At 56.7% G+C, this 13,303-nt stretch overlaps 1 protein-coding gene across 2 annotated transcripts in view; it reads right to left on the bottom strand.

Annotated features, from left to right (window-relative positions):
* Positions 1-2,853: 2,853 nt before the first annotated feature.
* The window catches only part of C20H6orf132 (chromosome 20 C6orf132 homolog), a 33,509-nt gene continuing 23,059 nt past the window's right edge, over positions 2,854-13,303 (bottom strand). The window contains exons 3-6 of one of the 2 annotated variants that reach the window (XM_023624933.2): positions 11,376-11,448; positions 5,988-9,279; positions 5,216-5,364; positions 2,854-3,407 (exon numbers count right to left, since the gene is read on the bottom strand). In XM_023624933.2, the coding sequence (XP_023480701.1) occupies positions 5,247-5,364; positions 5,988-9,279; positions 11,376-11,448 (3,483 nt within the window). In that variant the 3' untranslated portion in view covers positions 2,854-3,407; positions 5,216-5,246. Of the gene's footprint in view, positions 3,408-3,559; positions 5,365-5,987; positions 9,280-11,375; positions 11,449-13,303 lie in introns of those variants that run through there. The other variant, XM_023624932.2, reaches the window with a different exon arrangement.

The raw sequence follows: 13,303 nt of genomic DNA on the forward strand, positions 1-13,303 counted from the left end.
TTTGGCCAGCTCACTGCAGGGTCTGACATGTCAGGGTCTGACATGACGGCTGCCTGAGACCCCGCGCCCTAGCCCATTAAGGGCCAGAATGGCATCACCTGGTTCCATCACTTCCCAGCTCCTCTGGTCTCCAGGCTGAGGGCATCGTGTCCCAGCCCACCAGGCAGGAGCCACTCCAAGGCATCTTGACAGTTTTATGAGGAAATCTTAGAAGCCCATCCCTCAAACCATTAATTTTGTGCCACCTGAGAGCTCAGCAATCAGGTTACACGCAGCTAGAAACAAGAGGGCTATGTGGTCACCGATCCACCGGAGACATGGCCTTTGCCCTCAAGGAACTGAAATAGCGCTCGACAGAATTTGATTAAATACTAACATGTAATCATTCAACAAACATATATTCAGTACCTGTTAGTGCCAGGAGTAGCACTAGATGCTGGGGATACTGTGATGAATAAGACGGGCAGAACTTGTAGTACAAAGCTGACAAGTGCTGGGGAGCGGGGTGAGGGGGGGGATGAGGAACAAATAACCCTGATGTGAGGGGACTAGGGGCCCATGGGAGCCTGTAACAGGAGCTGATGTGGCCTAGAGGGTGAGGATGTCTGAGCTGAGCCTGAAGGATGAGGAAGAGCCAGCCAAGGAGGTGGGTGGAGGGGTGGAGGAGGGAGGGGTCTCTGAGCTGTGCTGGGCTGGGAAGGGCTTTCCACGGGAGCTCTGACTGAAGCTGGGCCTTGACGAGTGAGTCAGCTTCGAGGAAGCAAAGCGGGCAGGAATGAATATTTCCAGGGATTCTGGGGCCGTGGACCTGGCTGCTCTGGTCTCACAATTGTGTGAGGAATTAAGGGAAGAATAATCTTTTTTGGAGAGTCTGAATCTGTGTGGCTGGCCAGGCATCCACACGCAAATGTCCAGGGGGCACTTTCAAGTCAGAAATGTGGAGCTCAGGTGTGGATGAGAAGAGGGGGTCAACTCAGTCTTCTGAAGAAAAAACCATGGAGAAGGAAGACTGGGGACTGAGGACAGGGTGCCAAGACACCTGTGGGGAGGAAGGGCGCCAGTCTGGAAGACGGGAGCCAAGCAGAGCGTTTTCTGTAGGAACTCAGAGGACAGCTCTCCAGGAGGGGAGCAGGGAGTGGCTCAACTGTGCCAGATGTTCAGGAAGCTTCTGGGGCTCTGAGAACTGGGCGGCCAGCTCAGGATCATCACTGTAAATGAGGGAGTAGTTGGAATGCCTTGCCTTGGTCTCCCTGCCTCTCACCTTCCCTGCCAAAAATATCCCCAGAGGCCCCACCAGCAGGTCCGCAGCAGCTGGCCGTCCCTGGGGCTTTGGAGGGAGGAGGCTCATTCTCTGCCTGGTATCAGTGGCCACCCAGCCTGGACAGCTGACTCACAACGGGACGCCAGCGCTGCCTTCGAGCTGCCAGGATGAAAGCGCCCTAGGCCGCTGGGGGTAGGCAGGTGGGGCGAGCAGGCAGGGGCAGGCCTGCCTGACAGCTCAGCATGGAGGGAGCCTCTCCTTCACGCCTCCCTGCTCGGGTCAAAGTCACCTCTATCCTCAGCTTCCTGCAGAAGGGCCCGCAAGGCCTCTCCGGTTGCGTCAGTGGGGCCCTGGGGAAAGCTGTGCTCCATTCGGGTTGACAGGGCCCTTCCCGCGTTGCCCTCGGCAGGCCCCAGACTTCCAGCACAGCCTGCCCTGGGACCTGCCCCCACTGCTGCTCTGGGCCGGGCTGGGCCTCACAGGAGAGGTGGGGTTCTGGCCACTGGGGCTTGGCACGCCCAGCAAGCAGCGAGGAGGCTCCAGAAACCAAGGTGTGGCCAACCTGATCCAGAACACCTGAGCCACCCATGCCTATTAACCTTTTCTGGCACCAGAGTAGCTTTACCCTCCGCGGCCCTCCCCACCCCTCCTCTGATAGAAAGATAGAAAGTTGAGGGGATGGTAGGATTCGGGGAGGGACGAATGAGTGAGGTGCACACGGCCAGGAGGGAGGCAGCCCTGATGAGGGACGCTGAGTTGGAAGTCCGGTGGGCTCCTCTAAGCAACTCCCTTTTCTTCTTGGTGCCTCAATTTTCTCATCAGTGAGATGGAATTAGGAGTATTCCACGACCAACACGTTTTAGAGGGTGGTCATGAGTTAACAAGAGAACGAATGAACTTTCCAAACCGTCAAGGTTAAGTAAGGGTTGTGGTTGCCACGACCACCGTTGCTTCAGGAGATTTCAAGGAGAAGTCCCTGGAGCCCGATTTTGGGGGGATCTGTGGAGCGCCTGAAATCATGTGTAACGGTGCTCGTGGGGGCGTCTTTCTGGGGTGAAGGTCCAGAGCTCTCATCAGCTTCTTAAAGACTCAACACAGTTTAAGACCCCCACACGGCACAAGTCCATCCCCGTCACTTTTCAGACGAGTCAGCTGAGGCCCCAGGTCACACAGCTTGGCAGAGGCAGAGACAGACGTGGGGCCCAACCCTCCACCACTTCCCACTGCCCTGCCCATGTGGGGGGGGGGGGGAGAGAAGAGGTAGGAGGGAGCAGGGAGGAGAGAGCAGCCAGGTGAGAAGCCCCCAGTCCTCCTGGGAGTCGAGGCCCCGTCCTCACTCTGTTAGCAGGATGAGGGCATCGTGGTGGAGCGTGGGGGTGGCAGAGACGGGATAACGGGGAAGCCCACGGACGGGAGAGGTGGGGAGGCCCTTCCTGGAAGCACAAGTTGCTGAATCAGTGAGTCACCCTCCCTATTTCCCTTTCCCAACAACCCCCAGAAAAGACTCCGGGAGAGGAGGCAACCCAGCTCCCTCTGACCTTGTCCTGAGATGACTTCCCTGGCTCTGTTTCCTCTTCTGGAAAAGTTGACGATACTGCGTCAAAGCTTTATGGGAAACTGTGAAGGGCCACACACAAATGGAGCCATCACCCAAAGATGCCACTTATTGAGCAACTACTCAGTGCCAGGTGTGGGCTGGATGCTTTGCCTAAATCAGCATAAATGTTGCCATTGGAAAAGACTTTCCTACCTGGTTAAAGGAAATCCACTCCTCTCCCCCCGCCTCCAGTTATTCTTGCCCACACTCCCTGTTCCTTTCCGTCCCACCATTTCTTATAATTTATGATGTTTCTGTGTGTTCCTTTTATCCTCTCTCTCTTCCACTACACTATAATCTTGCCTCAGGCAGGAGGAGTGTCAGTGTGTTGATGACTGTACATCCGTGCTAAGCGTAGTGCCTGCCATCTAGTAGTCACTCAAATACTTGTTAAGTGAAGGCAGGACTGTCTCTAATCTTCACAACAGCCTTATGAGGTAGGTATTATTCTCCCACTGTACAGAAGAAGAAACTGAGGTTCAGAGAGTCAAAGAGACTTGCTTGTTTGTTATCACGAGACTTCAGCTGTGCTTCTATTCCTTGAAGGATCTGGAGAATGAGAAAAGCTAAGGGTCAGAAGAGAGAGTTGGGCCCAGCAAAACGGCTCACCAGTTCAGCTACCACCCTGTGCTCGGCCTTCCCCAGCTGAGCACTTCCGACCTCTCACACACCCCAGGAGCTCCGAGTCATCAATCCACAGCCACAGAGCCAGAGGCCAGTTCCAACTGGCCTGTTTATTTCCCAAGCCAAGTGAGAACCAGTCCTTCCCTGCCCACCGCAGAGCAACGTACAGCTGGGAGTCCACACCCCACCCCTGAAGCCCAAACACAGCAGATAAATTAGAGAACTCTTTTATAAAACATCGTACAAGGAAGATACACACAAACAGATAGAGCCAGTGCCGGCGCTGGGGTAGAGCTTGCTTCTTGCATGCCAGTAACCAGGTCCCGCCCCATCGGGCATCTGCCCACCCCTGCACTCTTTCCCTGAAGTGGCTCACCTGCTGTCCCCACAACCCGAGACCAAGGCCGGTTAGCACAAATGGTAAAGGTCCAACATCTTGGCCCCAAAGGGAACTGCTTCGTGGCTGCCCCCTACTGCCTGCCCCTGAGGTGGCCACTCCCTGCCCCTCCTCCTTACCGAGGCAGCCTGCCTTGGCCTGGTCCCAAGAATTCAGCCCACCAGGACCTGAAGATATGGAAGATGGACCAAGGAATATTGTATCCTGATAGGTATGGTGACCCACATATCCTCCAAGCCAGGACTTTGTGGAAGTGGAAGGGGGTCTAATTTACCGGAAAGCAGGCATGAACCCGGGCTGCCTAGACAAAGGACGAATGGTCACCCCACTGCTAGGGCTCCCCTGCTCTGAACTGGCCCAGTCCTGCCACTCCTCCACTTTCCAAAACACACCCCCCACTGGCAGCGAACTCCTCTGGGACCTCTGTTCCCATCTCTGCTGCCTCCCGCCCTCCAAGGCCTTCCAGCACCTGGGTTATACATTTTAAGGCCTCAATAATATGAGGGATCTGTAGTATTGGGGTTGGGAGGGGTGGGAATGATGTCCCCTGCAAATCCCATATGGGACCTGGCCACATAAGGCCTTTGGTGTCAAGCCCCAGGCCTTCTGCTTCCTTGGGTCCAATCCCCCAAATCATAGCTGCCTGGCACTAAGTAGAAAGGCAAGCCCTAATCCTCGCCAAGTCTTTTCTCTCCAGCCCTCCCTGCAGCTAAGGGCCAGGGCCGGGGCGAAATTAACCAGCACTCTCCCATCCCTGCCCGTGGCTACTGCAGAGCACTGTGTTCCAGTACCTTCTCTACAAGCTGCACACACACACACGGTTAGTCTCACCTCTAGGAACCCCAGGAATCACCTGTTGGGGTGGCAACTGGTGGACTGGTGGGTGCTAAAGAGACCAACCTGTAGCGCCCTGCATCCCTACCCGACGGGCTGGGCCTCAGCCCTTGGCGAGGGCCTGACAGGCATCCCAGTTAGGGTCCCGATGGGTCCCATTGAGTGTTACCGCCCCAGCCCCTGCTCTTAGAACCTGCCCAGTAGGCCGTGTGCCTTAAACAAGCCTTGCTAAAGCGAATATTACCAAATAGGGCACACTCAAACTCCAGTCCTTAAAGATTCCTCCTCTCCTCCCCCTCCCACCACATCCACACGGTCCACAGCCGCACCAGTGCTTTGGGAAACACAAGTCCAGTCTCCATCTTCCCAGGCCTACTGCTTCTCACTCGTTGTCCGTCTGTCTGTCTTTGGGGAACACAGATTCCCCCCGTGTCTGAGCCAGGCTGCCTCACACCTGCTGTGGTCCCTCCCACCCCCACAAAAACAAGTGCCAGCATCTGACCCCTTGGAGTAGAACTGAGAAAATTCCGGGCTCAGGATGGGGCTTTCCGATGGGCCCCTGAGTAAGCACAGGAGATGGGATGGCGGGTCCCAGGCCTCACGGTGAACGTGTTGATGGGGCTTCCATAGAGGGGGGTGCTGTGGGGAGACCTGGAGGAGCAGGAGAGAGGTGAGGTTAATATCCGCAGCTGGTTAACCAACAGCCCTCCCATCTCCCCCAGGGCACCAGAGGAAAGATGTGGCTCAGGGCTGAGTGGGACCCCAGTCCACCACTACTGATTCACCAGACACAGGGCACCGCCTCCTGTCTAGGCCCTGCCGGCCAGGAAGTACATGCCTAACACCCTCTACTCAGAACCCTTCACTCCCAGCCTGGCTAGGGATCCATCTCTGCGTTATTGGAAAATCCCGCACCGGAGGACCACTCAGATCTCCCCCAACCCCACACTTAGCCTAAAGCGGTGGAACTCCAGAGGGTGAGAGAGAGGAGAGAGAAGCGGGGAAGCCGGTGGGGAAAGCAGGAGGATGGGGAAAGAGAACAAGGGAGATAATGGGAGATAAGGAGGCAGGTAAGGGAACGGCCAACAGCACCCTCTCTAGGTAGAGTGCGCCTCCCTCCCCTTTCTCTCTGCCCTGAGGGGCGGAGGGGAGAAAACCCAATGTCCCCTGCGGTTGGCCGCGGCCTGGTCGGCTCCTCTGTGGTCCGAGGGCAGATCCTCCACGCCACCTGGCTTCCCATCCCAGCCTCCCTTCATCGCCCGGCCCCAGCTCACCTGCCGGGAGCGGAGGCGCAGCCGCAGTCGCCGCCGGGCGCCTTGAACTTGGCCTCTCCGCGGGCGGCGCCCTCCAGGGACGGCTTCCGCGCGTGCAGGCCGCCGGGGGGCGCGCGGCCCGCCGAGCCCACGCGCCGCACCTCCGGGCCTCCGGGCGCGGCGAAGGGCCCCCCGGGCGGCGGCCCGAAGCAGTTTGGGGAGCTGAGGCTGCGGCCGGTGGCGCCGCGAGGCGGCCCGGGGCTGCGGTGGGGCTCCCCGACGTACAGGCGCTTCTTGATGAGCGAACGGCCCCCGCCCGCGGAGCGCTCCAGGCCCCCGGGCCCCGCGGAGCGCGCATCCGCCGGGAAGCGTGGGAAGCCACGAGGCGCCAAGGCCGCTAGGCCCGCGTCCAGAGGCTGCCCCAAGTCTGAGAAGTTGTTCCAGGGAGGGGATCTCCGGCGCTCCAGATACTGGAGGGCCGGGGTCGGGGGCTCAGGGTCATTGCTGAACTCTGGCGGCGGGGGGATGACCTCAAAGTTGAACTCCTTCTCCTCCTCCCTCTTGTGGGAAGGAGAAGAAGGGGACGAGAAGGACTTGGGCAGCACGCGGCCCTGGGGGAGGTTGGAGGGCGCTGGTCTTCCCCAGGCCACAGGGGCCTGGGGTTCTGCCTTGGTCCATTTGTGCCCACAGCTTGGCTGTGTGCCTTCTGGGTCTCTGTGGGACTGGGGCTTCCACTGACTGGGAACAGTGGGCTGTGTTGATGAGGCCAGCTGAAGGTCCTTCTCAGGCTCCTTGGGTAACTTGGGGACCCCAGTGAAGGAGTTGGGCCCGCCCTCAGAGCTTGCCTCGGGCTGGCTGCTGTGGCCACGGAGACTCCCCGGCAGGGAGGACCGACTCAGGGCAGCCCCTCCAGGCCTCCCCTTCTGTGCCCTCTGCCTGGCCGCAAGGAGCAGGGCCATGGGGGAGCCCCGCTCCACCACCTCCCCGGTCACCGGATGCCTGAGGAGTTCGTCAGCAGGCTGGGCTGAGGCTGGGGGTTTGGCTGGCAGCCCCTGGGGCTCCTTCATCCCCACCAGCTCCCCTGACCCTGGAGCCTCTCCTCTGGCTGGTGTAGACATCACCACAGCAGCCTCTCTGCTGGGGCTGTTCTTGCTGCGATGGGGCTTGTAGGGAAATGTCACCTCTTTTCCGCCAGGGGATATCTTTGGTGGAAGGGCTGGAGGTGACAGGGCTCCCCCTGTGGGAGGCTTACTGGCCTCGGAGGGGCACCTGTCTGCCTCTGGCTGGGAGGGCACTGCAAGTTCTTGAGGTCCTTGCTTCTCCCACTGCCCAGCTGGGACTAGGTTCTTCACCGCTATCAGCTGAGATGATGTGGCGGGCAGAGTTGGGGCTGCAGATGGTATGGCAGGCCCGGGTGTGGCTGATCCAGCTGTGGACTTGGTTGGTGTGGCTGGTCCAGGTGTGGCCTTGAGTGGTGTGGCTGGCCCAGGTGTAGTTGGTCCAGGTATGGACTTGGGTGGTGTGGCTGGCCCAGGTGTAGTTGGTCCAGGTGTGGACTTGGGTGGTGTGGCTGGCCCAGGTGTAGTTGGTCCAGGTGTGGACTTGGGTGATGTGGCTGGCCCAGGTGTAGTTGATCCAGGCGTGGCCTTGGATGGTGTGGCTGGCCCAGGTGTAGTTGATCCAGGTGTGGACTTGGGTGGTGTGGCTGGCCCAGGTGTAGTTGGTCCAGGCAGGGACTTGGGTGGTGCGGCTGGCCCAGGCATGAACTTGGACTGGAATGGTGTGGTTGGCAGAGGGGTGGTGGATAGAGGTAACAGATTCTTGGCCACAGGCTTGGAGAATCTGCCGTTATCAGCCCTGTTTTCAAAGATTCTCGCCCCTTCGAGCCGAGGTTTGGGAGGCAGAGGCCCTGTGCTGGGCCTGGCGTCCTTCTCTGCTGATGAGGAAAGCCGCGCCTCCAGCTCATCCCGGATCTGCCGGACGCTGGGAGTCGGGGCTTCTTGGGGGGTGTAGTCCACAGGGGGCAGGGTCGGGCCAGCGGCGGCCTTCTCTGGCAGGCCCCGGGGACTCTTCTCAGGGACACTTGGGGGGATCTCCTTCTCTAGCAGGCTTGGGGGATCCTGCTTTTCTGGCGGGCTGGGGCCCTTCTTGCCCTCCTTTCCCTGAGAGGCCACCATCGGGCCTGGCCTGTGACTGATGAATCGGTCCTCTCTCCTGGAGCCACAGAGGTAGGCCGCCAGCTCGCTGCGCAGCTTCTCCATCTGGCTGGGATCCCTCCAGTCCACAGGCACTGACGAGGCTGTGTCCTCTGGGCTCGGGGGGCTGGGTTTGGGTTTGGGAGCAGGAGAGCTAGATTTGGGGCTTTTCATAAACCCAGCAGGTGGAGGGGCTGTCTTCTCAGCAGAAGGCAAAGGAGGGGCAGCTGGGGGAAGGGGGGGTGCTGGGGGAGGGAGCGGGGGTGCGGGAGGGGGAAGGGGAGGGGCTGGGGGCAGAGTCTCAGCTTGTTCATTTGTCCAGGACTGGGACTGGCCCAGCCTCGGGCTGGCTGGTGCTGCAGCCCTGAGCTCCCCAGAGGGGTCTGGCTCAGAGGCCTTGTCTGGGTAGACCTCGGACGCAGGGCGGATGTGGAAGCTGGGAGGCAGTGGGAGGCGACTGGGGGCCTTCTTGGTGGCCCCTTCTTCCTCTGGAGGAGCCCCTTGTGCTTCCTGAACAGGGATGGATGAAGTCCTGACTGGGGTTGGGGGAGGCACCTTGAACGAACGGGGGAAGGTGAGGTGGGACTCTGGTTTAGGTCCTAGGGGGCTCCCTTCAGGCTCAGTAGGGCTCCTGGGGGGGCTGGTTCTGGGGGCCTCTGGCTGCCTGCCACTCAGTGTTACCTCTGATTTCCACTTGGTGACACCCCCAGGGGGAAAGAGGCGAGTCCCCATCTTGTGAGGAGACACTGGAGCTGGGGGTGCTGGGGCTGGCAAAGGGGGTGGGGGTGGGGCTAGAAAGGCCAAGGGTGGGGCAGGGGGAATGAAGTCAGGAGGGGTGGGTGTGGATGGGGGTGATAGGGCCCCCAATACCGGGGGCGGAGGTGGGGCCATGCTGGGTGGGAGTGGGGGTTCCAGCAGCAGGGGAGGTGGTGGGGGAGCCATGGAAGGTGGAGGTGGTGGTGGGGACTCCCCTCGAGGTTGCAAAGTGTTTGGCGGTGGCCCCGGGGCTGGGCCTGGGGGAGGTGGGGGGATGAGTGGGTCCTGGCCATAGTGCCCAGGCCTTAGGTCACCCACAGAGCTGTACAGTCGGAGGTTGCCATTGACTAGTGAGCTGGTACCTGGAAGAAGGGAGAGGCAAAGATGAGGAGGGCAATGAGGCAGACCAGGCATGCCAATCCCTATGTGCCCAGGGCAGGGCTGGGCTGGGCACCCCACACAGTGACCAGCCGGTGTCATGCCTTTCCTCCTGAACACCAAGGGAAGGAGCAGCAATGTCCCCAGCGTCCCGAGCTGTCCTGGCAGTGACCCTCTTCCTTCTAGCGAGGGGCCCCTGCCTGTGCCTGGCACAGCCCCTGGAGCCTGTGCTGAGGTTCTCCATCTGCCCCACCCTTCTGCGCCCTGCTTGCACCCCTGGAGAGAACCCCTTTACTAAACGCTCTTCCGTTACCCTCTTTGAGTGCACCACCTGTGTCTTACAGGGGCCTTGACTGATGCAAAGCCAAAGAGGCCAGGGTTCAAATCCCAGCTCTACCACGTACTAGATGTGTGACTTGGACAAACTAATTAACCTTGCTGAGCCTCAGTTGCATCATCTATAAAATGGGCATAATGTCAGCGCTTACCTCATAAAGCTGTTGTGAGGATTAAATAAGAGAATTCATGTAAATACATGTCAAGGGCTTCTCACGGGGCTGGGCCCATAGCAGGCACTTAATGGACGGTATCCATTTTGACTACTACCACCTGTGCTTAACTTTTCAGACCGAAAGACAGACAGGGAAGGTGGGGGAAAGAGGGGAAGTCATGGATCAGGGCCAGGGGCCTGGTGACCTTCTCTGTGAGGGAGTTCAGGTGAAAGTTTGGGAGGGAGCAATTAGCATGAGCAATTCCTGCTTTCTAAAGACCCTGAACCTACCAAGGACACAGCTTTCCCCCTCACTGAGAGCTCCTGGAACAGGTTCTGGACTGCAGGATGGAAAGGGGTGTGTAGAAAGAAGGGGACCTGGACAACCTGGGCCCTAGGGAGATGCTGAGCACTCCCAGCCCTAGCCGCTCACATCCCTCCCTTCTTGGACCCAGTCCCCAGGCCCCTCCCGAGAGTCTGCAGATGGGGGCCCGTGGCCCTGCTTACTTCTGTCTCAGCGGCAGCCTTCCCACACCTCCCCGCGTCAGTGTCTAGCACAGAGCATAAGAAACCTGAGGAATGTGCAGCTCTGAAGGGCCCTCCCAGCTGTCTGACTTCAAAACAAAGACTAGACCAAGAGTGGAGAGGGGACAGCTAACATTCACTGAGCGCACCCCAGTGTTAGGAGCTGGGAGACAGCAGTAAAAACAAAGCAAAAAACAGTCAAAATACTGGCCCTCCTGGAGCTTCTGTTTCAATGGGACAATGAGACAGACAATGAACATAATATGTTAGTAAAGTGTCACCACATTTGATGATGAGTAATGTGCAGACAAAAAGAAGAGAAGGGCTGAGGGTGCAGTGTGAACAGGGTGGTCAGAGAAGACCTCGCTGAGAAGGTGATGTTGGAGCAAAGAGCGAAGGAGACGGGGAGAGAGCTGTCTGTATGTCTAGGGGAAGGGTGTGCGAGGCACAGGGAAGGGCAGTGCGAAGACCCCGGGGAGGAAATGTGCCTGGTACTGAAGGAGAAACAAGCACGCGGGATGCCTGGAGCAGCGTGAGACGGGGAGAGAGAGCAGATGAGGCCGAGTTCTGACAGTCCTTCAAGAACCTTTTCTTTGAGTGACATGGGAAGTCATTGGTGGGTTTTGAGCAGAGGTGCAAGGAGCAGTGACTGACATCCCATCCAATACTTCACTGACTCCTCCAGGATGGGAATTGTTGCTCCCACAGCTCATTTGAAGATACAGAGGGGCAAGAGGTTAAGTGATTTGCCCAAGGGGAGCGAAGCTAATGTGCAGGGGAGCTGAGATTCAAAGCTGGGTCTGTCTGACTCCAGGGTTCTTTCCGCCACCCCGTGTTACCCTTGTGCCTGCTCTGGCCTTATCCCCTCACCATCCTTCCTCCACTGTAAGTGGGCCACAGCCAACCCTGGCTCTCCTCACGCCCAGCCCCACTGCTCCCACCCACTGCAGCCGGTAGCCAAGAGGCCTGTGGCTCCAGCTTCATCACCAGCTGGGGAGGTGGGCCAGAGGCTTGGGCCTAAGGAGGAAAGAAAGATGGACAGACCCCAAGCCTAGGTCCTCTTACCTGTCACTCCTTTGTCTACGAAGTCTTCTGGGACAGAAGGGGTGGGCACAGCCAGCCCATGGTTCTGGGAATTCTGAAAGAGAGCAGAGGCATCAGGGAAGAGGGAAAGATGGACAGATAATTCTTAAATGGCTGCTCTGTGAGGTCATTCGACTGCTCGAAAACCTGCAGCTATGGGGATGGTTGCACAACCTTGTAAATATACTAAGTTGTAAAAGGGCTATATAAAACATAAAATTTAAAAAGGTGAATTTTATGGTATAGTCAAGTATTGTTATTCAAGGTCGTTATGCTTCGTAAAGTTGCTGTGAGCCCTGAATTAGGAAATCCTTAATCAAGGCTCCAGGGGAAAGACAGGATGAGGTTCCCCCAGACGTTGGTCACAGCATTTGCATCAGCCGATCAAGACATAACTTTGTTTTATCTGTGTTTCTGTTTAAAGACACCTTATTTAATATATATGTTTTTGACTCTAACATTGAGCTCATGGCCAACAGCGCTGTAACTCAGGCCTGAACGAAGCTTATCTGACACTTGTGTTTTCTCTGTAAGGCACGTCACAGCCTTCTTTTGCTTAAGAGCACTAGACAGCATGTCAGCACTATGCTTGGGGCTGTTTTAAACAGCAAAATCATCAACAAAACGCAAAGAAATACAAAAAACATGGCACCAAGTAGAAAAGGACACGTTTACAGTGTGAGACCCGAAAAAAGAAAGATTGTGGTCTTGTTCAACCCCAGCTGGGCTCGGGTACATCAGGTGACTACAATTGTTCACTGCTCTAAGCATGTCCAAAGCGTCTCAAGTATTTAAAGTTTTTTTTTTTTTTTTTGGTGAGGAAGATTGGCCCTGAGCTAACAACTGTTGCCAATCTTCCTCTTTTTTTTTCTCCCCAAAGCCCCAGTACATAGTTGCATATCTTAGCTGTAAGTCCTTCTAGTTCTTCTATGTGGGATGCTGCCACAGCATGGCTTGATGAGCAGTGTGTAGGTCTGCCCCCAGGATGCAAACCAGCAAACCCTGGGCTGCCGAAGTGGAGCACACGAACTTAACCACTCGGCCACGGGCCAGCCCCTCAAGTATTGATCTTGGGGTTACAAATCAATGTTAGCAAGTAGGCAAATTTGTAAATACAGAATCTGCAAATAATGAGAATCGACGGTATATGAAGTCTATCTCAACTAAAAAAGAAAACAGAACAAACAAATTTTAAAAACCTAGAACAAACACACACAAAATCTGCAGTGACTCCCCATAGATGTCCACAAGTTAAAAGCTGAGCCCCTCGGCCTGGCCTCCTGTTCACTTAGTTTTCATTAGGTATTTACAGAAAAATAAATAAATAAAAAGTGGTGAACTGGGATATTTACAGCCTGCACGTGCCCTCTGATCGCTAAGGTTAGCAGCCCATAATGAGTTGACACAGCTGTCGGTTTGTACATACTCTTTTGCATTCTTTTTTTTTTTCCAAACACACATTTCCATATGTCAACAAAATCCACACACCTGTCCTTTTGAAAGAGCCGTAGAGGATTTTACAGTGACTTTCAAGGTCCTCAACAACCTGGCGTCACACTTGCCAGCCAACTTTCATTTTCCACCCACCGTTACATCCATCCTGCATTCTGGCTTGACTGACTCCCTCCCCACCATCCTTTCAGCCCACACATAGAGTTCACGTTCATCCCTGACGCTGGAGGTTGGTCTTCCCACCCTCCATCTCTAATAATGTGCTCTCAGCACACGCTTTCAGTCACACTGCTCTACAAAGAGGATGATGTTCCCATTTGCCAGATGAGAACACTGAGGCTCAGAAACGTTGGGTAAGTTGTCTAAAGTCACACAGCCAGGATTACCAGACCAGGTCTGTGAACTCCCACCCCTTAGCAGTTTTCTTCTCCAAAATCTCTCATCCTTCAAGGATCAGC

This window comes from Equus caballus, chromosome 20 (assembly GCF_041296265.1).
Source record: "Equus caballus isolate H_3958 breed thoroughbred chromosome 20, TB-T2T, whole genome shotgun sequence".
NCBI classification, from domain to species: Eukaryota; Metazoa; Chordata; class Mammalia; order Perissodactyla; family Equidae; genus Equus; species Equus caballus.